This window comes from Sceloporus undulatus, chromosome 1 (genome assembly GCF_019175285.1).
Source record: "Sceloporus undulatus isolate JIND9_A2432 ecotype Alabama chromosome 1, SceUnd_v1.1, whole genome shotgun sequence".
NCBI classification, from domain to species: Eukaryota; Metazoa; Chordata; class Lepidosauria; order Squamata; family Phrynosomatidae; genus Sceloporus; species Sceloporus undulatus.
The window spans coordinates 7,742,191-7,763,815 of record NC_056522.1 but is presented as its reverse complement, the minus strand read 5'-3'; the positions used below and the strand labels follow the sequence as shown (position 1 = coordinate 7,763,815).

The 21,625-nt window shown below is 41.0% G+C and overlaps 1 protein-coding gene across 3 annotated transcripts in view; it reads left to right on the top strand.

The window, feature by feature from the left end:
- Positions 1-20,320, top strand: part of CTSB (cathepsin B) — a 34,279-nt gene extending 13,959 nt beyond the window's left edge. For all 3 annotated transcript variants that reach the window (XM_042468791.1, XM_042468800.1, XM_042468809.1), the window contains 9 exons: positions 4,290-4,438; positions 8,415-8,500; positions 10,189-10,303; positions 12,035-12,153; positions 12,963-13,048; positions 14,542-14,688; positions 14,780-14,896; positions 18,067-18,195; positions 18,667-20,320. In XM_042468791.1, coding sequence (XP_042324725.1) covers positions 4,290-4,438; positions 8,415-8,500; positions 10,189-10,303; positions 12,035-12,153; positions 12,963-13,048; positions 14,542-14,688; positions 14,780-14,896; positions 18,067-18,195; positions 18,667-18,764 — 1,046 coding nt within the window. In that variant the 3' untranslated portion in view covers positions 18,765-20,320. The remainder of the gene's footprint in view (positions 1-4,289; positions 4,439-8,414; positions 8,501-10,188; positions 10,304-12,034; positions 12,154-12,962; positions 13,049-14,541; positions 14,689-14,779; positions 14,897-18,066; positions 18,196-18,666) is intronic.
- Positions 20,321-21,625: the final 1,305 nt, after the last annotated feature.

Below are 21,625 nucleotides of genomic sequence, written 5' to 3'. Positions count from 1 at the left end.
TCCTCACCATTGGTTATGCTAGTTTGAACTACTGAGAGTTGCAGTCCAACAACATCTGTATAATTCCCACTGCTAATCTGCAATTATACAAGGCTGCCTTTAATGTATTTCTACAATATGAGAGCCAGAATAGTGTAGTGGTTTGAGCATTGGACTTCAACTGGGAGGGCAAGGTTCGAATTCTGGGTCAGCTACAAAACCTGCTGGGTGACCTTGGGCAGGTTTCACTCTCTCAGCCTCAGAAGATGGCAGTGGAAAACTTCCTCTGAAGAAACTTGCCAAGAAAATCCCATGGTAGGTTCACTACCTTAGGGCCACCATAAGTTGGAAATGCCTTAAAGACACACAATAACAGATTATCATAGAGTAGAAACAGACACAAATGCCTGTAGTTCAACCTTCCCTGCCATGCAGGTGTTCACAGCTAAAGCATTCCTGAAAGATACACATCCAGCTCTGTTTAAAGATAATCATCAAGGTCTTAAACAAGATCTGTGCAGAAATGGAGCCGCCAAAGGATTTTGTCTCCCATGTGGCTTGCTAAGAGATTTGTATTTTCCTGTCTTGTGCTGATGACATTGCAACATATTTAGTTGAAAAGTATATCTTAGAGCCAGTGTAGTGTAGTGATTTGATTATAGGACTACAATCCAGTGGAGACCAGGGTTCAAATCCCTGCTCATCTGCTGGGTGATCTTGGGTATGTCACATTCTCTCAGCCACAGGATGGCAAAGGCAAACTGAACAAATCTTGCTGATAAAACCCTGTGATAGATTCACTTTAAGCTGGAAAGAACTTGAAGACACACAACAACAACCACAACCGTGTGAGTTTGCAGCCCTAGGGCAGGACTGCATGGCTGGCGAATGTGGTTTTGAGTCACGAGATTTGAGTCACGATGACCCAGTTCTCTCCAGAAAGTGAGTGGATGAGGCTGCATCTTATTGCTTTAGTATAATACAGGGGCCGAAGAGACCAGACTGGCTTCAAAACCACAGAGTTGTTGCTTTGAAAAGAAACCAGGCTACACAAAACATATCCCCTGGAGCCATAGTTTCTGTTCTTTTTCCTGATAGCATGTACTTTTGGATGTTGTGCAAGAGAAACTGTTGCAACAAAGTTAAGCAAGGCATTGGCTGGAAATAGAAAGGTGTAGTGGTTAGATGCTCATTTGTTTCAGTTTTTAAAAAATGTTTTTGGGTTGGCAATGGATATCTAGAGAGACAGCATGGCGTAGTGGTTTGAGCGATGGACTACAACTCTGGAGACCTGGGTTCAGTACCCAGCTCAGCTGTGATGAAACCTACTGAGGGACCTGAGACAAGTCACATGCTCTCAGCCTCAGGGGAAGGCAGTGGCAAATCTCCTGAGCAAAACATGCCAAGAAAACCCTCTGAGAGGGTTGCCTTAAATAGCTTGAAGGCACACAACAACAACAGGATGTCTACTGTTACATTTATATAGTTTTAGCGGGATTGTTTTAATTGTTTTTTTACTGTAAAGTGTTAAAAGTGTTTTTATCTTGTGGGCTGCCTTGGTTCCCTTTTTGGGAGAAAGGCAGCATAAAAATTAAATAAAATATCTGCTATAGTATTTCCAATTTCTCTGTGTGTGAGATTGTGAAAGCTGGACAGGGAAGAAAGCTGGCCAAAAGGGAACGATCTTATTTGAAAATGTGCTGGAAGAGTTATCTGGATAGTTGACCTGCCCCCCAAAAGATAATATTGGATTGCCAAAAATAAAAGATGAATCAGTGGGTCTGAAAACAAATTGGACTTGAAATCTCCCTAGAAGCCAAAGGGATCAAACTGAGGCTGCTGGGATTTGAGTAAATCATGAGATGATGTGACTCCTTAGGAGGGAGCCAATAAAGATTAGTTAAACTAAAGTCAGTAGGAAAAGAGCAATTTTGCATTTCAGGAGGATGGATTTAATTAAGGAAGCCATGGCTTTGAGTTTGCAGAACCAATACTCTTGGAGTGTTGCAAGAAATCAAAGCCAGAATGAAGGCAATAACAAATGAGTGGAATACAACAAAATCCACAAACAGGCAATATATTTGGCCAGTAAAGGTATTGTTCTTTTCTAGATTTTGGAATTTGTTGTATTTTGCTAGCATCAAATATGTTTTCTGGATTTAAACAAGTGAAAGTGGCTTCTTGAGATCATAAAAGTGGACAGAGAGAATGGTGGCCCATGGGCCACTTGCAGCCTGCTGGATGATTTTATAGAATGACCAGGCATCCTCCTTTTCCAGGACATGTACTACATTTCAACCTTCTATCCAGAAGGATTTCCAAGATGTCCTCCATTTTAAGCATGACTAGGAAACCTGCTTTATATTTATATGAGTGCTTTCAGTTTTAATGTCCTATATTGTTCTTGAATGTCCTACAGCCTTGTCCTGCTTTGCGATTATGACATTTGGTCACCCTGCCCTAATGTCATCATAAGTCGGACATGATTTGAATGCACACCACAAAAAAGCTAATGGGTAGATCTGTGATGAGTTGCAAAGCTGTGCTGTCCTGTAGATAAGAGGAGCAAGCAGCTGTTAAAGTTGGCTGTGTCCTGATAAGAGCTTCCTCTCCTGTGCCCTTAGGCCAGATGTGCAGGGTCATCTGGGTAGGATGGGTTCAGCAAGAACAGCTACCAGTTTGTATGGCTGTCCTTCAGGGGTGGGAATTCTTGCTTCTGTGGGTTCCCATTTCTTAGGGCTTAGCCATGAATCTCAGGACCTGATCTCTGTTCTCTGGAGGAATCACAGGATGAGAGCACTGTCTTGAAATATGCCAGACATACTCTCTGCTATTATTTTTGAGTGCTTTCAAATCGTTCGTAACTTGTGGTCAACCCTAAGGTGAATGTATAACTGGGTTTTCTTGGCAGGTTTCTTCAGAGGGAGTTTGTCATTGTCATCTTCTGAGGCTGAGAGAGTGTGACTTGCCCAAGGTCACCCCGTGTTTTTTGTGCTTGAACGGGGAGTCCAACTCAGATATCCAGAGTTGTAGTCCCACACTCAAACCACTGTACCACACTGGATCCTCTGGTATCATTCTTAACCACATCACAAGGTGATGGTGCCCCTCTTCACCTCACCTTTACCTGCTGACAGTTGAAGGGGTCATCTCTAGATCTCAGGGCTTGGCCCTGAAATCTCAGGGTCAGGGATAAGCCTGATCTGCAATCCTAAACCTTTGGGAACTGTCAATCCCATCCATCACCTGGCATTTCTGATGGGACTTCAATCCCAAAAACAACAGGTGGGCGGTAAAAGGCCTGTCTTTGCTATACTGCAAATTGCACACAGATATATGATGAGATGAGAAGAGAAGCCATATCAGTTTTGAGGCTATTAGGTTGGTTCAGCTGAAGCATAGTGAGCCAGCAAGTAGTAGTGATTTGAGTATTGGCCTGTGACTCTGGAAACAAAGATATGAATCTTTGCTCAGCCATGGAAAACCACTGGGTGAACTTGGCCAAGTCGCACTCTCTCACCCTCAGAGGAAGGCAAAGGCAAACCCCCTCTGAAGAAATCTTGCCAAGAAAACTTCATGATAGGTTCACCTTGGGGTCTCCATGAGTTGAAAATGCCTTTGAGGCACACAATAACAATAGCATTCTGTATTGACTGATCTGAAATCCTGGGATTCGTTAAGTGAAGTTGCTTCCAATTAGCCATGATAGCATTATGGCTTGTTGGTACAGAATATCAACAGCTTCCTGTTTGTGTATATTTAGTAACTTTTCAGTGTGGTGTTAATTAATCTCAACCTCCAAGTCATTCTGCCCGGGTCCTGTAGACTCAGGGTCACGGCTTCCTCTTTTCCTACTGCTTACTACCTTACCAAGCATTACTTTCTTTTCTAGTGAGTCATGTCTTCTCATGATACGGTGACAGTCACAATTTAGTCATCTTGGCTTCTAGAGAGAATTCAGGCATGATTTGCTCTAGGATCCATTTATTGGTCTTTTTAACAGTTCATGGTATCTATAGTATAGTTAGTCTTCCATATCCACGGATTCAGTTATCCACAGCTTTAAAATATTGAATAAATAAATATTTTCTATAAGCAAATCTTGATTTTGCCATTATATATATATGAGCATACACAGCTTTTGGTATCCATGGGGAGTCCTAGAACCAAATCCAGTGGATACTGTGGACCCACCATACTCTCCTCCAACACCATATTAATGTTGAGATGATTTTCTTCCTATCATCTTTTGTCACTTTCAAGCTTTCACAACCACACAAAATAACCAGTCTCCATTCTTTTCATGATAGCACCCCCAGGCTCCATCTTCAAAATGTGGCGGTCCGTAGTGGTTCTGTTTCTCCTGGTAGCCCTCACCAGCACCCGGAACGTTCCCATCTTCCCTCCTCTCTCCCATGACATGGTGAACTACATCAACAAGCTCAACACCACTTGGCAGGTAAGTAAACCTTTGGCAGGATACTAGGGGTGGAAGGGAGAAGTAGGGCATGTAGTAGAGAAATGTCTCACCTGCCCGTTCACAAGGGTATTTCTTGACCAATGTTTCTGTTCCACTACCATCACCTACTGAATCTAAGATGAATGTGATGGTCCCTGGGAGGGACAAGCTCAGCTATGGATATTCCTCCTGGAAATAAGACTTCCAGGTGCTCTTTAGGGCAACCAACGCTATTGCCTCCATTTGATTAATTCGTTATTTTCTATTTTAATTTTCTTTATAAAATGCTACATTCCTGGAGTGGGACCCAAGGTGGGGGTGCAGCCTTCTTCTCCTGTCCTAAGATGAATGTAAAGCTTGGGGGGAAATACCTTTTTTAAAGCTGCCACTGGAAGGAGTATCGTTGGGGTGAAAATGCAGAAAAGTAGGATTCCCCAAGCTCTTTGATCTGGCAAGGATTAGGTAACCTTTTGTCTTTGCATTACTTTTCAAGTCCTCAAATCCATGTACACATAAGATAGGTGAGTTGAAAGAGTTAAGAGGAGTTATCATGTGGTTGGTGTCTTTTATGGCAACAGGACAGTGATGTCTTTTATGGCAACAGGACAGTGAATCTCCTTTCAGTAGAAACTTTAAAAGCAAAAACCTATCTTCCAAAATTCAGATTAGAACCCAGAGCAGACTAGAACCTAGAGCCCTCACTAACCAGGAAGCCACCAACTGTTGCTAAAGTGACCCTCTGGCCTCAAACAAAAGCTTTTGGTTTAGATGTTTTCACAAAGAATCTATTCCAAGAGGCACAGTTAAGCTGAAGTCTTGGTTTGCTATCTAGTTGATGAATACTGACAAAGCTTAATTGTGTCCCTGTGACTTGTTGAGTGCCTTAAAAAATAGGTTAATTGTGCTGTTGATTTGACCCAAGAGTGAAAAATAGTGCACCCCAAGACTGTCAGAACTTGGGAAGAAAATACTCCTAGAAACATCTCTTAGTCTTCTGTCCTCCAAGCTAAACATAGGGCTTTCTAGACCTTTTATCATCTTGGTTGCCCTCCTCTGGACACATTCTAGTTTTTCTATGTCTTTCTTGGATTCTAGTATCTGAAACTGGACACAGTAGTCCAAGTGAGGTCTGACCAATGGAGTATAGTGCCAAGATGAAGAGAAGTAATAGTGCCACTCTATTCTGGAGTGATACTATTACTTCTCTTGATCTAAACACTGTACTCCTATTGGTGCAGTCTAGAAACACATTGACTTTTTTAGCTACCACATTACACTGTTGACACATGCTTAGCTTCTGGTCTACTAGATCCTTTTCATGTGTACTCTTTCAGACTGCAGTGCCCATAATTCTTTAGCAAGCATGAAGTGCTGATACTTGCTTTAAGAGGCTCAAAAACCTAAGAGCAACCAGAGTAGATCAGATCAGTCCAAAGACATTTATAGTCCAACATTATGTTCAGTGTCCCACTAGTTGCATACAGAAAGCCTGCCAGCAGATCTGAATGCAACTGGACCTTCTATCACATTTTCCCCAGTAACATAACACTCAGAGCTGGCCTGTCTCTGAATCTCATTTTGGGAGAAAGGTGGGGTATAGATCTCATAAATAAATAAAATACTGCATGTGACCAGACTACCAGCCACTGATGTACTTGGCTTCCACAAATTTATTCTATATGTGTTGACACCATCATTATGTCTTGTGGCAATGAATTCCACAGTTTTTACTCTGTGAAGAGGTACTTTCTTTTAGCTGAATCTTAAATGATTTTTAGACTGCTATAAAGCATATTTTAACATGATCATTAATTTACTTGGTGTTTAACTTTTGCTATCATCAGGTTTTTAATTGTATCCAGTTTTTCACTTTGTTGTAAGCCACCTTGGGTCCCCTGTTAAGAGAAAGACGTGATATAAATTAAATTAATAAGTAACATAATATTTCACCATTCAGTTTCACTTTTATGAGGTAAAGGAAGCTTTTCCCTATCTGCTTCCAATATTTACTTAGTTAGTCATAATAATAATAATAGTAAAATTTATTTATATCCCGCCTCTCTGTGTAACACAACCGGGGCGGCTTACATGTTAAAAACATACAATCCCCAACCCCACTGCATATACCATCCTGTTCAGGGCAGTGTTCCCAGCCAATTGTCACTTGCTATTTGATGTTCTTTTGTTGTCTATTTTATTGAATCATTTCCTGTATTGCTATGTATTTTATATGTATTACCCTACTAGAGAGGCCCCTTCCCCACCACCACTCCCTTTGTGTCATGTCTTTTTAGATTGTAAGCCTGAGGGCAAGGAACCGTCCAATTAAAAAGACTGTATGTACAACGCTGTGTAAATTTACAGTGCTTTATAAATAAAGGTTAATAATAATAATAATAATAATAATAATAATAATAATAATAATACATATAAAATATGTATATATTGTATACAGTATACAATATTGTATAATCGTAAGTTGGAATGGACTTCAGGGGCTATCTAATCTATTTCCTTGCCAAGCTGGTGTACACAGTTACTATCCATCTTCTATCTATCTTCTGATTAATTACTATCCATCTTCTGATTAAAACTCTCCAAAGAAGCAAATTCCATCATTCTCTTGAGTCAGTCTATTCCATTGTCAAATGGATTATACATTAAGAGGTTTTCAGCTGTGCAACTGTGTTAGTCCATATCAGCATGCAAAGGAGTAGCACTTTTGAGACTAATTGACATAGGTTTGCAGCATAAGCTTTCATACACTGTAGCTGCGCTGCAGAATTAATGCAGTTTGGCACTGCTTTAACTGCCATGGCTCTATTATTATTATTATTATTATTATTATTATTATTATTATTATTATTATTATTATTATTATTTTCTCATATCCCATCTTTCTCCCAATATAGGGACTCAAGGTGGTGAATTCAATGTAATAGAATTTTGGGATTTAAGGTTTTGTGTGATATTTAGCCTTTTCATTTACAGAAATCTGGTGCCACAACAAACTATGAATCCCAGGGTCCATAGCATTGAGCCATGGCAGTTAAAGTAGTGTCCAGTTACACTAATTCTGCAGTGTGACAGCAGCCATTGATCTGAGAGTTGAAAGAGTCCTCAAGGACCATCCAGTCCAACCCACTTCAGCCATACAGGAATACACAATCCAGGCACTCCCAACAGATGGCCATGTAGCATTCATTTAAAACTTCCAAAGAAGGAGATTCCATCACCCTCCGAAGCAGTATATTCCAATGTCCAACAGCTTTTACCATCAAGAAACTCTTTCTAATGTTGAGGTGGAATCTCTTTTCCTGGAGTTTGAATCCATTGCTTTATGTCATAATCTTTGGAACAGCAGAAAATAAGTTTGCTCCATACGCAATATGACATCCCTTCAAATATTTAAATATGGCTCTCCTGTCCCCTCTTAACTACCTCTTTGTAGGGCTTCATGGTTTTCAGTGGAATCTCCTTTTTTTTTTTTTTTTTTATTCCATTGGTTCTTTTCTGAATAAAGTTTCTCCTTGACTCATTCAGACAATAGACTGGCTACACCACAAAAACACACACAGGAAAAAAAAAACAGAATGGCATCTCTGGAATGCTTTTATAAGAATGGTCTATGGTACAAAAATAGTCTCTCTAGGCCAACGTTTTTTGGACACTCTGAATAGTCCCAGACGTAATGGTTCCCTCCCTTGCTAGCCAAATGCCAGTTATGGATTCCTGGCTAGGTCTTTAGTATAGCTCATGTTGCGCAGCACCACTGAGATACAGAGCTTGCAAAAGCTAAGTGTGTGGACTAAAGCTCCCAGCATCCCCCCACTGGCATGGTCTAATGTGTTTAAATTTCTGCTTATTCTGCTTAGTTGCTTCTTCACAGCCGTGTGCATTCTTGGCTGGACAACTAGATAGCTTTTTTAAATGGTTTCCCCATTCCCCACCCCTTTTGTTTTTCTTCTTCTTAAAGGCTGGGCACAACTTCCACAATGTAGACATGAGTTACGTGAAAAAGTTGTGTGGCACATACTTGCATGGCCCCAAGTTGCCTGAAAGGTAAGATGTTTGTTCTTTTTGCTCCTAATCCTTCTGTTAGATCAGTGGACTTTGGGACTTTTCCAGACAGAGCAGCTATCTAGTTTTTAGCTCTCAAGGTTGTTTGCCTGATAACAGTTGTCTCCTGAAAACACAGATGGAGAAAAGGGGTGGATCTGTGGCTCAGTATAAGAATAAATGGTTTGTACGCAGAAAGTCATAGGTTCAATCCCTAGCATTTGGGGGTAGGATGGGAAAGGTTCCTGCTATATACTCTGAAGAACCATTGCTTTTGTAGACCAGGAGCAGTGTCACACTGGTACACTGCAGTTCTTTGATTCCACTTCAACAGCCTTGGCTGCATCCTGGGGAATTTGGGGATTCAAAGTTTAAGAAGGGCTGCTTAGAATTTAGATGAACAATTTAGAGCAGATCAAGCCTGAAATTTTACTGGAAACCAAATGGATGGAGTTCAGGCTGTCATACTGTGGCCACCATCAATCTGGATCTTCTTAAAACTGGTTAACAGCATCAACAAATTTAGGATTCTCAGCCAAAGAGCTCTAATGCAGTTGTCCTCGATCTTCAGTATGCCAGATGTTTTGGACTTCTGCTCTTGGGATTCTTGACCGTTGTGCAGGTTGGCTAGGACTTCAGGAGATTGAAGTCCAACATACCTGAAAGGTCAGAGGTTGAAAATCACTACACTATGGCTTCACCAAACCACAAGCCCCAGGATTACATAGGATGCAGCCATGGCAGTTTAAAGTGGAATCATAGTACCGTTGGCTCTCCACAATTGTGGCTTTGACTTTTGTGGATTTGATTATTTGTGGATTTGATTAATATGTTCTCTCTAGGACTCTCTAGGTCCTCCAGTGCAGCTCTGCCAAAAGTTGACCATAGAATTGTGCTGGAGAACCTAAACGTTCCTAGAGAAAACACTTCTCTAGGCATTTGTAGGTCCTCCAGCATGGTAGATGGTGATCATAGAGTTGCACTGGAGGACCTGGAGATTCCTAGACAGTTATTCTCTCAGGTAAAAGTTTTTTAATTTGTATTTTTTCCACATTCATGGAGGTCCTTCACTTCTACCCCAGCAAACATGTGGGTGGGTCACTGTACTATAGTTCTATAGCATGAAAGGACCCCAGTTGGTGTGGGCCGTTTGCAGCCCTCTAAGGTTATTTTTGTGGTTGCAGTGGGAGGGAAGCACAAAACAGGGATTTACTCCTTTCAAAGAAGGGATATTTGGCAGGTTTCTTGCCACTCTTGAGCTATTTTAGGCTCAGGTATGGGTGTTTTGGGTTTTTTTGCTGCCCAAAAGGGAAAAAGAATAATGTTGTCTGATCTTGCTCTATTCTGTGAAATCCTGGAATTTGTCGTTTCCCAAAGAGTACTGCTGCTTCACAAAACTAGAAATCCCAGGATTTTGTAGGCTGGAGCCATGGCAGTTAATGGTATCAAGCTGCATAGTTTCTGCAGTACGAGTAGTGAGCTGTGTTTGGCACAGGAGCACTAGGTTGAGGAAAGCTGCCCTAAGGACATCTTCTAATGTTTCTCAGGGCCTTTGAAGGAGGAGACCATCATGAAGGTTTGGCTTGGCAGGGTATTAACGTTCAATTGTTTGAGGTTTATGGAAAATCAGAAACACACTTAACCAAGAGGTTGCATTCGCTTTTTTCTCTTCTACTCCCAAAACCAACAAGGTTTGAATTTGCCGGTGACTTGGAATTACCTGACAGCTTCGACTCACGGAAGCAGTGGCCAAGCTGTCCAACAATCAACGAGATCAGAGACCAAGGTTCTTGTGGCTCCTGCTGGGTAAGATGGACTCTGAAAATGAGGATGACATGGGAGTATTGGTTGTTTGAAGAACATATGTTAAGTGGATTTTATTTGGCTTCAGTCTTCAGCCAGTAGCTTCCGTGTTGGTGCGATGGTGAATCTGATCTACTGTATATACTTGTGTATTAAGTCGAGAAATTTAGGTCAAAAGATTGACCCAAAAAACCTGGATCGACTTATACATGGGTCCATGGGTAATTGACCCGATCTTCTCCCCAGCCGGGGCTGCCTCCACAAGGGACAGACCGGCTGGGGAGAGGCTATGAAGGGCAATCGCATGCCCAGAAGCCCCTCCAAAGCCAGGCTTCTTCCCCTGGGAAGGAGTCTGGGTTTCGAGAGGCTGGGTTGGCAGTCGCACGCCCAGAAGCCCCTCCAAAGCTAGACTTCTTCCCCCAGAAAGGAGTCTGGCTTTTGAGAGGCTGGGTGGGGCATTCACTCAGCCCTGCTGTGGAGAGGCTGCGCAGGGCGAGTGATCGCCCTGCAGCTTTTCCGCAGCCCCACTGCCACGGGAACTTTGACCCCCGACCTATCCATGGAGCATACCAAAATCCATACTTTTGCCCCCAAAAGTTGACCTCGACTTATACATGAGGTCGACTTATAGTCAAGTATATACATTAGGTTTTACTCTTAACAATAAAGTCGCTAGCAAAGGCACAAGACCCTAGCAACAAAATAGGTTTAACACCTTGGATAGCTCTTCTAAAGTTCAGACAAAAACCCAAAGCAGATTCACTGTGCCATGCTGTCATGAGAGCCACCTCTGCCAAAAGTGTCGGCTCTATTTGTACAAAAATGGAACACAAAGGAGACACCAACAATAGAAGACTGTAAAGAAATGATGGATCTAGCTAGACTAATAGCTGTACTGAACAATAAATCAGCATAACCAGACTGATAAAGAATGGAAACTGGTTTAAAAATACTGGAGAAAGAAATATATACGCTTCATTAATGTAGAATCTGAATAAAGAACATCCAAAACAGAACAGGGAAATGAGAGCAATTTGAGACTGGGGGGGGGGGGGGGATTCATTGAAAAGCAAGGGAAGTCAAGAAAGTTAAGAATTGTGAGAGAAAGCATGTATATAAAGGAATATGAAAATTAACAGAAAACCTGGAAAATTAGAAAGTTCCAACCAACTAGGTAGGAAGTTGGAAGTATGTAATACAATAAGATCTCCAACATATATACTCTCTTTTCATGTATGTATGTATGTATGTGAGAGTTCCAGTGTTGTGTAGTGGTTTGAGTATTAGACTGTAATTCTGGAGACCAGGGTTGGATTCCCACCTTGGCCAAGAAAGGCTGTCGGCCTAGTGGCCATAACATCTGTGCTACATATTGTTACTTATTGGTGTAATCCTATACATTAATTCAAAAGAACCGGTTTGAACCAAATAAACTAGTTTAAACAAACAAACAAACAGTGTTTTTCCAACTTAGTTTTAAAATTGTATTTTAGGACTGTTTTTAAAGAGTATTTTAATGTGCTTTTCAAAAAAAAAATCTTTGTACCCGTTTAAATTATTTTTATTTCCTCATCTCGGGAGACCTGGTGAACTTGGAGGTGATACAGAGAGGTCTTAGGTTAAATATAAATAATATAATAAAATAAACATATAATGTAATATAACATTATTAATATAACTATCAGGCTGGATCTGAGCATACTAGAAGATAACTCTGTGAATTGCCATCTGCAGGCATTTGGTGCTGTGGAAGCCATGTCTGACCGGGTTTGTGTCCATACCAATGGCAAAGTGAATGTGGAGATCTCTGCAGAAGACCTTCTCTCTTGCTGCGGCTTTGAATGTGGAGTGGGGTGAGTTGCTTTGTTATCCTTGTTCCTTTAGAAATGCAGGCAACTGTTGCTGGAGAGTTCATCTCTTTTGTTTTGTTTTGTTTTGTTTTGTTTCAGTATGCCTTTGGGTACTGTGGGCCATTGGTCTTTTTTGAAAAAGGATTTGTGATCATTGTGCTATGTGATTCTTATTTCTTGCTTTTGGATGGCTATGTTTCTATCATATCCAGAATTCTGAAATCTGAAATATTCCAAAAGCCAAAACCTTATTAATGGTTAACTGAGGTAGAGACACCTTTGCTTTCTAGTGGATCAATGTACACAAATTTTGTTCCTTGCACAAAATTATTTTTAAAACATTGTATAAAATTATCTTCAGGCTATGTGCAGAAGGTGTATAGTGGGTACTTAAGGTTTGGTTTCAGGACCCTCCATGGATACCAAAATCTCTGAATGCTCAAGTCCTATTAAATACAATGGAGTAGTGAAATGGTCTGTTTACAAAATGGCAAAATCAAGCTTTGCTTATTGGAATTTTTATATATATATTAAACATATATTAACATATATATGTATAAACATTTTTAAGCCATGAATGCTTGAATCCATGGATAAAAAATCCGTGAATACAGAAGGCTGATTGTATATAAATGAATTTTGTGTTTAGACTTGGGTCTCATCTCCAAAATACCTCATTATATACACTTATGCAAATGCAGGTATTCCAAAATCCAAAAATATCGAGAATACCTTTGGTGTCAAACATTTCAGATAAATAATTTTCCCATGCAACCGCTTGACAGCTAAACCTAATTCTTCCTTCCTTGCAGGTGTAATGGGGGCTATCCTTCTGGAGCATGGAAGTACTGGACTGAGAAAGGCTTGGTGTCTGGTGGGCTTTATGATTCTCATGTGGGTGAGTCTCCTTTCTTCTCACAATATCTCTGGGAAGGTCATGGTATGCTATTTGAATTATTTAGACAGCAGCTTGTAGTTTGTTCTCCTTGCCCAGTTTCATCACTGTGGCTATCCAGTTGGCTACTTGCCCAAGGCATGTCAAGACACATGGCCCATTGGCACTTCATGGCCTGATTTGATCAGCCATTAGAAATCTCTAAACCTGGGGTGGTTGATCCAAGGAGCAGCTTTCCCTCTCATGTCCCCCTGATGCTCCCAACCCACAATAGTACTCCCAATATCTTATATCTTCATCCAAGCCCTTCCCAAAATGGCGACTGAAAGTGATGTCAGGTCTCTATTTTGAAAAAAGTGTCCATGTTGACAGGAGAATTCTGGAAGCTGGAGTCCAAAAAAAAAAAAAAAGAAAGAAAGAAAGAAAGAAAGAAAGAAAGAAAGAAAAGAAAAAAGAAACCTCCCCAAACTTTGGCAAAAAAGGGGGCTTTCCTTGGAACACTGTTTTATTAACTCACTACTTCATCCCCTACTGTGATATTCCTTGGAGCTGCTGTTCCTTACCAAAAATGCATTTTGAGCCAGAAGTCATGGAACTGAAATGAGCTTCTGTAGCTTTACACTGTGATAGTAGAATGTATACTGTATACACCCATGTATAAGACATTTTAGTCAAAAAATTGACCCCCCCCCCCCCAAAAAACAACAACAACTTAACCACAGGTCAGTGTAGCACTGTACTTTAACTTATTTTAAAAAGAACCATCCCCTGGTGATACACAAGAGTGTAATCTGTCCTAAAAGCTCTGGTCTCTCATCCATCCAGTCTTTAGTGTGAACCCAAACACTTTTGCCTCCTGGAATTTTGTAAGTTCTTTGGCATTTACAAAATTCCAGCAGCTGTAACTGGCATAACAATGCCAAAGAACGTAGAAAATTCCAGCCGGCATAATTGTTTGTACTCCCACTAAGGACATTTTTCCTTCACAGCCTTTGTTTTCTGTTGTTGTTATGTGCCCTCAAGTCATTTCCGACTTATGACAATCCTCAAGGGAAGCTGAAGACTCTGGCAAACCATTATGCCACGCTAATTTTGTTACATTACCCTAAGAACGTATCCATGGGTCATGTTGAAATCCATAATTTTGACCCCAAAATCTGTCCTCAACTTATACATTAGGTTGACTTATAGTGGAGTATATACAGTAGATTTCCTCTGGGTGCCTGGTGGCACAGTGGTTAAATGCCTCTACTGCAGCCACTCACAAACCAGAAAGTTGTGAGTTCAGTACCAGCTAGGGCTCAGGGTCAACTCAGCCTTCCGAGGTCGCAAAAACGAGTACCCAGCTTGTTGGGGGCAATTAACTTACACTTTGTAAACTGCTTAGGGAGTACTTAAGTGCACTGATAAGCAGTATAGAAATGTACTTGCTATTGCTATTGGGTACAGGAGGTAAGCTGCTTTCTGAATGTACCATTCTGGTTTCTCTCTGACAGGCTGCAGGCCATATTCCATCCCACCTTGTGAGCACCATACCAATGGCACACGGCCTCCCTGCAGCGGCGAAGGTGGTGAAACCCCAGAATGTGTCAAAAAGTGTGAAGCTGGCTACACGCCTTCGTACCCAGAGGACAAGCACTATGGTAAGGAAAATTTGCAATAGGCATACAGGTAGGAAGTGCAACTGCTTAATGCTTTCTGATTTTATTTTATTTTTCCCTTCCATCTTTCTAGGCGTTACCTCATATGGTGTCCCTCGCAGCGAGAAGGAGATAATGGCTGAAATCTACAAGAACGGACCAGTGGAAGGAGCCTTTGTTGTGTACTCTGACTTCCTCTTGTACAAGTCAGGTATGCCAGGTTTTGTGTGTGTGTGTGTTTTGGATTTTTAAAAAGTAGCCCATATTAAAGTGGCACAAGAATGTCCATGAAGGACATAGGATGCGACCAGGGTAGTTGACTTTTTTTGCAAAAATGGAGAATACATTTTTCAATTGTATCGATATGAATATAGCACCCAGATCAAGGGACATCATAGTCCCACACAGTTCTGTTTTGATCAGACATCACAAGCAGTACTGTGTCTAGTTCAGATCACCGTAGTATAAGGAAAGCATTGACACGTTGGAATATGTCCAGATGAGAGTGATTATGGGTGTAATTACACTGTAGAAATAAAACAGTGTAACACCACTTTAACTGTCCTGACATATCCTACAGAAGCCTGGGTTTATAGTTTGGTGAAGCACCAGAGCTTCACTGACAAACCAAGCTGAATAAGTCAACAAACTACAAAGCTCAGGATTCTACAGAAGGGTGCCATCATAATTAAAGTATTGTCAAGCTGCTTCATTTCCGCAGTGTGGATGCATCCCAAGATAGCTAAAGGTTTGAAAGCTGAAGCCTATGAGGAATGGTTGAGGCATATGGTTATGTTAATTCTAGAGAAAGAACTGAAGGATTTTATGGTAGCCCTCTTCAAATATCTGAAAGGATGTCATGCAGAAGATAAAAACAAGCTTATCAAAATTACCAAAATCAAAAATGTGATTGTAACTAAACTTTGAGGGGGTTGGAGTAGATGACCCTTGTGGATTCTTTCATTTTTATAATTTTAAGAAATTAGCTTTCCATAGTATTTGTGGTCTTCTTAAATACTACATTGCTTCTGGGTATGGGCTCTAATGGATTTGGACAGGGAGGGTTTGGGGGAGGGATAATAGAAAAATAATGAATTTGGGTTAGTGCAATGCTTGCACTAGGAGCTTTGGTAGTGCAGTGGTTAAATGCAGCCATTCACAGCCACAAGGTTGTGAGTTCAAGGGCTCTAGGTGCTACTCAGCCTTGCATCCTTCCATAGTTTCCTAAAATGAGTACCCAGATTGTTGGGGGCAATTTGCTTACACATTGTAAACCACTTAGGGAATGCTTAAGTGCACTGATAAACTGCATAGCAATATACTGTACTTGCTATTGCAGTTGCTTGAAAAAAGTTCTGGGAATGGAAGTGCCCTGCCCCAAGTCAATTTCCAAAGTAAAATCATGGGGCAGGGAACCCTGAAGGACCTGAAAACAGTCATTTCCCTCTTCCATGGGGAAGGTGGAGTATGTGACATTTCCAAGAGACCTTCTGTCCAGGCACTGGCCAGAACAAACCAGCATAGACTGAACAAGGTGACTTTATCAGATGCTGGTCTGACGGACATCCTTCAGTCACAGTCCTCAGTCGTTTTTCCATGCAAAATGTCCTTTTGTTTCTAGCAAGTCAAGTTTGGCTAGTTTAAACCAAATGACTTCAATTGATTACACTCGTCTCGCCACATTTATGGTTTTGATTTTTTGCAGATTTGATTATTCGTGGATTTTATTAATATGTTCTCTGTAGGAATATCTAGGTCCTCTAGTGCAACTCTGTGGTCAGCTTTAACCAAAAGTTGCACTGAAGGACCTAGAGATTCCTAAAGATAACACTCCACTAAGCATTTGTAGCTCCTCCAGCACAATTCTGTGATCAATGTCTGGCAGATGTTGACCAAAGAATTGCACTGGAGGACCTACAGATTCCTTGAGAGGTGTTCTGTCAGGTAAAAACCTAGTGTTTTTGCTATTTGCAGTTTTTCCACATTCATGGAGATCCTGTGCCCCTAACCCCAGAGTATGTGGAGGGACAAGTATATTTCCGGTCCTCTTACTGGAACATTGACTGTTTGAATGTAACATTTTAACAATCTATAGCCCAAAAAATCCACAAAAAACTATATAATCTATTGACAGTTGTTCATTGTTAGACCAAAACCTAGTGTCAGTTGCTTTTCAACCACTTTATTGTATAGTGAAAGAAATGCCATTCAGAAGTACATCAGTCAATTAACATAAGTTCTCAACCAAAACGATTTGCTTTAAAAGAGCATGTTTTAAAGAACACTTATTTAAGCTAGAAACTATAACATTTGAACCGCACTGTGCTACTTAATTTTCTGATTTGCCCTATATTGGCGTAGTCCTACACATTAACACCTTCCCCCCAAAAAAAACTGATTTGATGGCGGGGGGTTTAAAAAAACTGTTGTTTTTCCCCCGAATCTTGTAACAAGTTCATGTGTTTGCTAACAGGTTTTCCCTTCTGTAATCGTAAAATTTAGCCTTTGGACCACAGCTTCCAGATTCCTCCAGCAAGGCTGTATTGGAGTTGTAGACTAAAAAAAAATTTCCCCCCCAAATGAATGGGATGGGGGTTCCACAGTGCATTTGGCTGAGGCATGGTACATCTCTTTGAAGAAAGTAAATTTTATTTCTAAAGTCATTCCTTGCCTCAAAGTATGTCCCAAGCAATTAAGTTTTATATTAGCCTTTTGAGCATCATGGATGGGCCAGGCCTAGTTAAGTAATACAGAGAACTGAATTGCCTCCTGGAGTGTATCCACACTGCACAATTAATTGTGATACCTTTTTAACTGCCATGGCTTCAACCTATGAAATCCTTGTGAGGAGCATGTGGATTCGTCTACTCAGTGGTTCCCAGCCTTTGATCTTCCAATTATTTTGGACTTCAGCTCCCAGAAGCCTCTGACAACCTAGCCAACAGTCAGGAATTATGAGACCTAAAGTCTGCTGAAGCAGATGAAAGGTTGGGAACCATTGTGTCTAGATCACTCCCTTGAAATGCAGGGGAGCATCGTAACAGGGAATTACAACTACCTCATGAAACTACATATCCCAAGTTTCCATAAGATAGGGTTTGATTTTTTAACTCTATTGTAATTTTTTGTATTTCATTGTTGTAACCCGCCCGGATTCTTCGTGATTGGGCGGACTAGAAATAAATCTATTATTATTATATTATTATTATGGTGGTTAAAGTAGCACCAAAGTGCTATAATTTTGCAGTATACTCCTGGCATCCCATCTGAACATATTACCGGTCAGTTTGAATGGTAATCTCACTTAGAGCATTCTAGTGCTTGCATTTAGAAAGCTGAGGATTTTTTTCCCTCTCATTCCTCCTTGTTTCTTCTTGGCAGGTGTCTATCAACATGTTTCTGGAGAAGAGGTTGGTGGCCATGCCATCCGGATTCTGGGCTGGGGAGTCGACAATGGCACACCATACTGGCTGGCAGCCAATTCCTGGAACACAGACTGGGGCGAAAATGGTAAGAGACGAGTCAGTTCTGAGCAGCATGGAGGCCATAATGTGATGGCACTGAGGCCAGGTTGGGCAAGTTGGTTGCTGGACTGCACCTTAAATCCACCCTATCCACCATAGTCTATGGTGAAGGATGATGAGAGTTGCCATCCAATAACATCTAGAGGGATGCTAGTTATCAGTTGCAGTTTCTTTTTGCCTGAGTCTCCTGGAATAGGAAAGATTCTACCCTTCCCTACTTTTGCACTTTAAACTCAGTTTACATCAGCTGAAGTAAACTGAGGACAAAAGGGGAAAATAGGAGGAGAGAGAAACTGGGACATTGTAAATATAGCTGGGAAAGTGAGACAACAGCAGATTAATTCAAAAGTAGATTTTCAAGTTCTCGTAATTTATGCCATTTGAGTATAAATGCTTATTTGTTTGATCTCCCAACTTGGGGAAACATTGTCATGGTGTTCCTTTCATTTTCTCCTAGGTTTCTTCAGAATCCTCCGTGGAGAGGACCACTGTGGAATTGAATCAGAGATTGTTGCTGGAATCCCAAAGACAAGCAATTACTGGAAGATGCTGTAATAATGTTGCTCGTCTGAATCCAGCTGAATGTTCTACACATAATCAAGTTGATTTTATCCTGTGGAGAAGCAAGCGGTCATGACGAAACCGCATGCTCCTGAGATATTTTAGACTTCAGATTCTTTTTAATAAACCCTTTAAAAATGTTTTAAAAATTATTGCACAGTGCTGCTGTCTCCAGCAGGCTGCCTTTGCATCAGGAGAGTGAGACTCATAGATTGTGTTTTGCCCAAAGCTTACCTTGGCTGCTAGACAAAACAGCAGACAAGTCACTGAGGTGAAACTGACTGTACTAAGTGGGACAACTCTAGAGGAATCGAGAACAAAAGGACAGAATTGGATTTGAGCCAGTCCCCCCAGTCATTCTCTCACTTCCTAGCTGATGTAGAAGTGATGGGAAAATGTCTTAATATAATTGCACCATCTGTCTTGATCTGGGTATTCTGCAGAGCTGTGGAGACAACAGTATGACTGGACTGCTGGGGGCAACTCTTGGTGAGCCATAACATGGTTCCAAAGAGGACTTCACCATTAACTTCCATAGTGATGGGTTAGAAGGCATGTTAAAATCATTGTCTGTTGATTAAACCTGGGCTGGGCTGGGATCTTGAAGATCAGCATCTTGATGGCGTGACATTGGGGCTGTCGGATTGGGGACAATGATAAGCCATCTTGTTCCTTGCATCTGCTAATACATTGGTTTTTAAACTGTTACGTCTTGGATTCCAGCTCCCAGAATTCCTGATTGTTGGTCAAGCTGGTTGGGGCTTTTAGGGAGTTGAAATCCAACACACCTGGAAGATCCAAGTTTGGAAACCATGGTGCCATTCCCCCTTTTCTTCTTGCTCCATCTCTCCATGTTGCTGAACAGTCGGGAAAGATGGAGAGGCAGTGGACACGGAGGCTATGTTTTTTATACTGACCCAACCCAAACAGGGTTCTGCTGTAGCTGTTTCTGGAAACTTCACATTTGTACTTCATTGGACTACAGTGCCACCAACATGGCTAGTGGTTTGAGGCTTCTGTTGTTTTTAATGGGATTTAATCATGGGAAGCAACTATTGGAGCCTGGTATGTCTTTCTACGCAAAATCTAAGTGTCAGACTTTATTTTAATGCCTTTCAAAGTCTTTCCTCTAATAAGATAACTGCACTAGCTGAATTTGCACATGAACAGTTACTGCTTCAGAATATATATATTGCAAATTGTCAGTAAAGAACATAAGAGAGCAGTGATCAATGCATGCAGATCAGCGACAGAGGAATATAGGTTTGGATCCAGACTTCGCCATAGTTAAAGTCGACATATTAATGCAGATTCAAGTCCATTGATTTTAAATTTACTGCAATTGGTATACTGTAAGTATGACAACTTGGATCTGGCCCAGAGACTCCATTATTTCACTAGCTTCCAGCTTCAAATGTACTTGTAAAATGCAAAAAAAAAAAAAAAAAACAAACAAACCCTTTAAACATGTGGTTGCTGCAAGAGCAGCCAAATGTTTACCAGTGTGGCTTCAGTGTTCTTTTTTCTTTCCAATAAAGTGTCACAATCTCCTTGGCTTGTCTAAAGTGTTTTCTGCTGCCTCCTGGTGACCAGGAATGGTTGTGCCTCTTACACTTGACCCTTTTCTCATGCTGAGTGTGTCTTTGGACTATCAGCTAGAAAATTATTTGTGTGGACTGGAATTATTGGTGTTGTCCAAAGATGTAGCTTTTGTAAGAAATGCTAGGTGTCAGGCCTGCAGCATTGCAAACCTGCATGCTTTCTGGGTGGGATGGCAAACTGTATATCATGATTATAGCATTGTTAGTATTGGCTATACTGCAAATGACATGCCACAGTGATGTCTTTTTTAAGTTAACAAAAGGGCCTAAAATACATGGTAGATTTTAATAAAAATAATAATAAAAAAATATTTTCCCGCCTCTCCGAGATGGGATCAAGGCATGTTCTGAAGCAGACCAACTTATGGCCAGGCAAAGATAGTACAATCACATAAGGGGGAAATTCAAAGACAGATGTGTTAGTCTGGAACATTACTATGCAAAGGGACTGAAGTGTGAAAGCTCATTCTCACATTGTCTTCCGTTAGTCTCAAAAGGTGCTACAAGATCCCTTTGCATACTGATAAGGGAGGATGTAGGTGTCAGTGGGACAGGTCTGCATCATGCTAAAGATGTTTTGCTTATCTGTTTAAAGTGTTCTTGGAGGAGAGCCAGTTCAGATGGAGACTACACTTCTGATTGGCTTAAGGGGTCTTAGACAAAGACCATAAAAGAAATGCCATATGTTTTTTCTATTAGAACCAAAGTAATTCCCTTTGAGGTATGGGCCTGTATCAGATCTGAAATGTTCTAGTTCAGAAGGAGGAACTTGGACAATGCTATTCATTCCCTGAACCTGATAAGTATCTGGCTATGTCCCTGTAGCCAGATGCAAAATGATTACATCAAAGCCTCCTCCAGAAGCCTCTGAAGATCTCAGTGGATGATGTAATTACTTTGCATCTGACTACAGGGACAGAAGCAGATTTTCTCCAATTCTCCTTTCCCACCAGATCTTCACTCTTGTGTCTCCCATCAACCCAGTTGATGGACACATGAGACATACTTGCCCTTTAGCATGGTGGTAGGCTCCTGCATTTCAGCAGCAGATTCTAGAAGGTTGCATAATTCACACAATTGCAATATACAGCGTGGTCCCACAGGGCTCTGTCCTGGGCCCAGTGTTATTCAACATCTTTATCAATGACCTGGATGACAGAATTGGGAGCATGCTTATCAAATTTGCAGATGACACCAAATTAGGAGGAATAGCTAATACTCCAGAGGACAGGATTAACATTCAAAATGACCTGA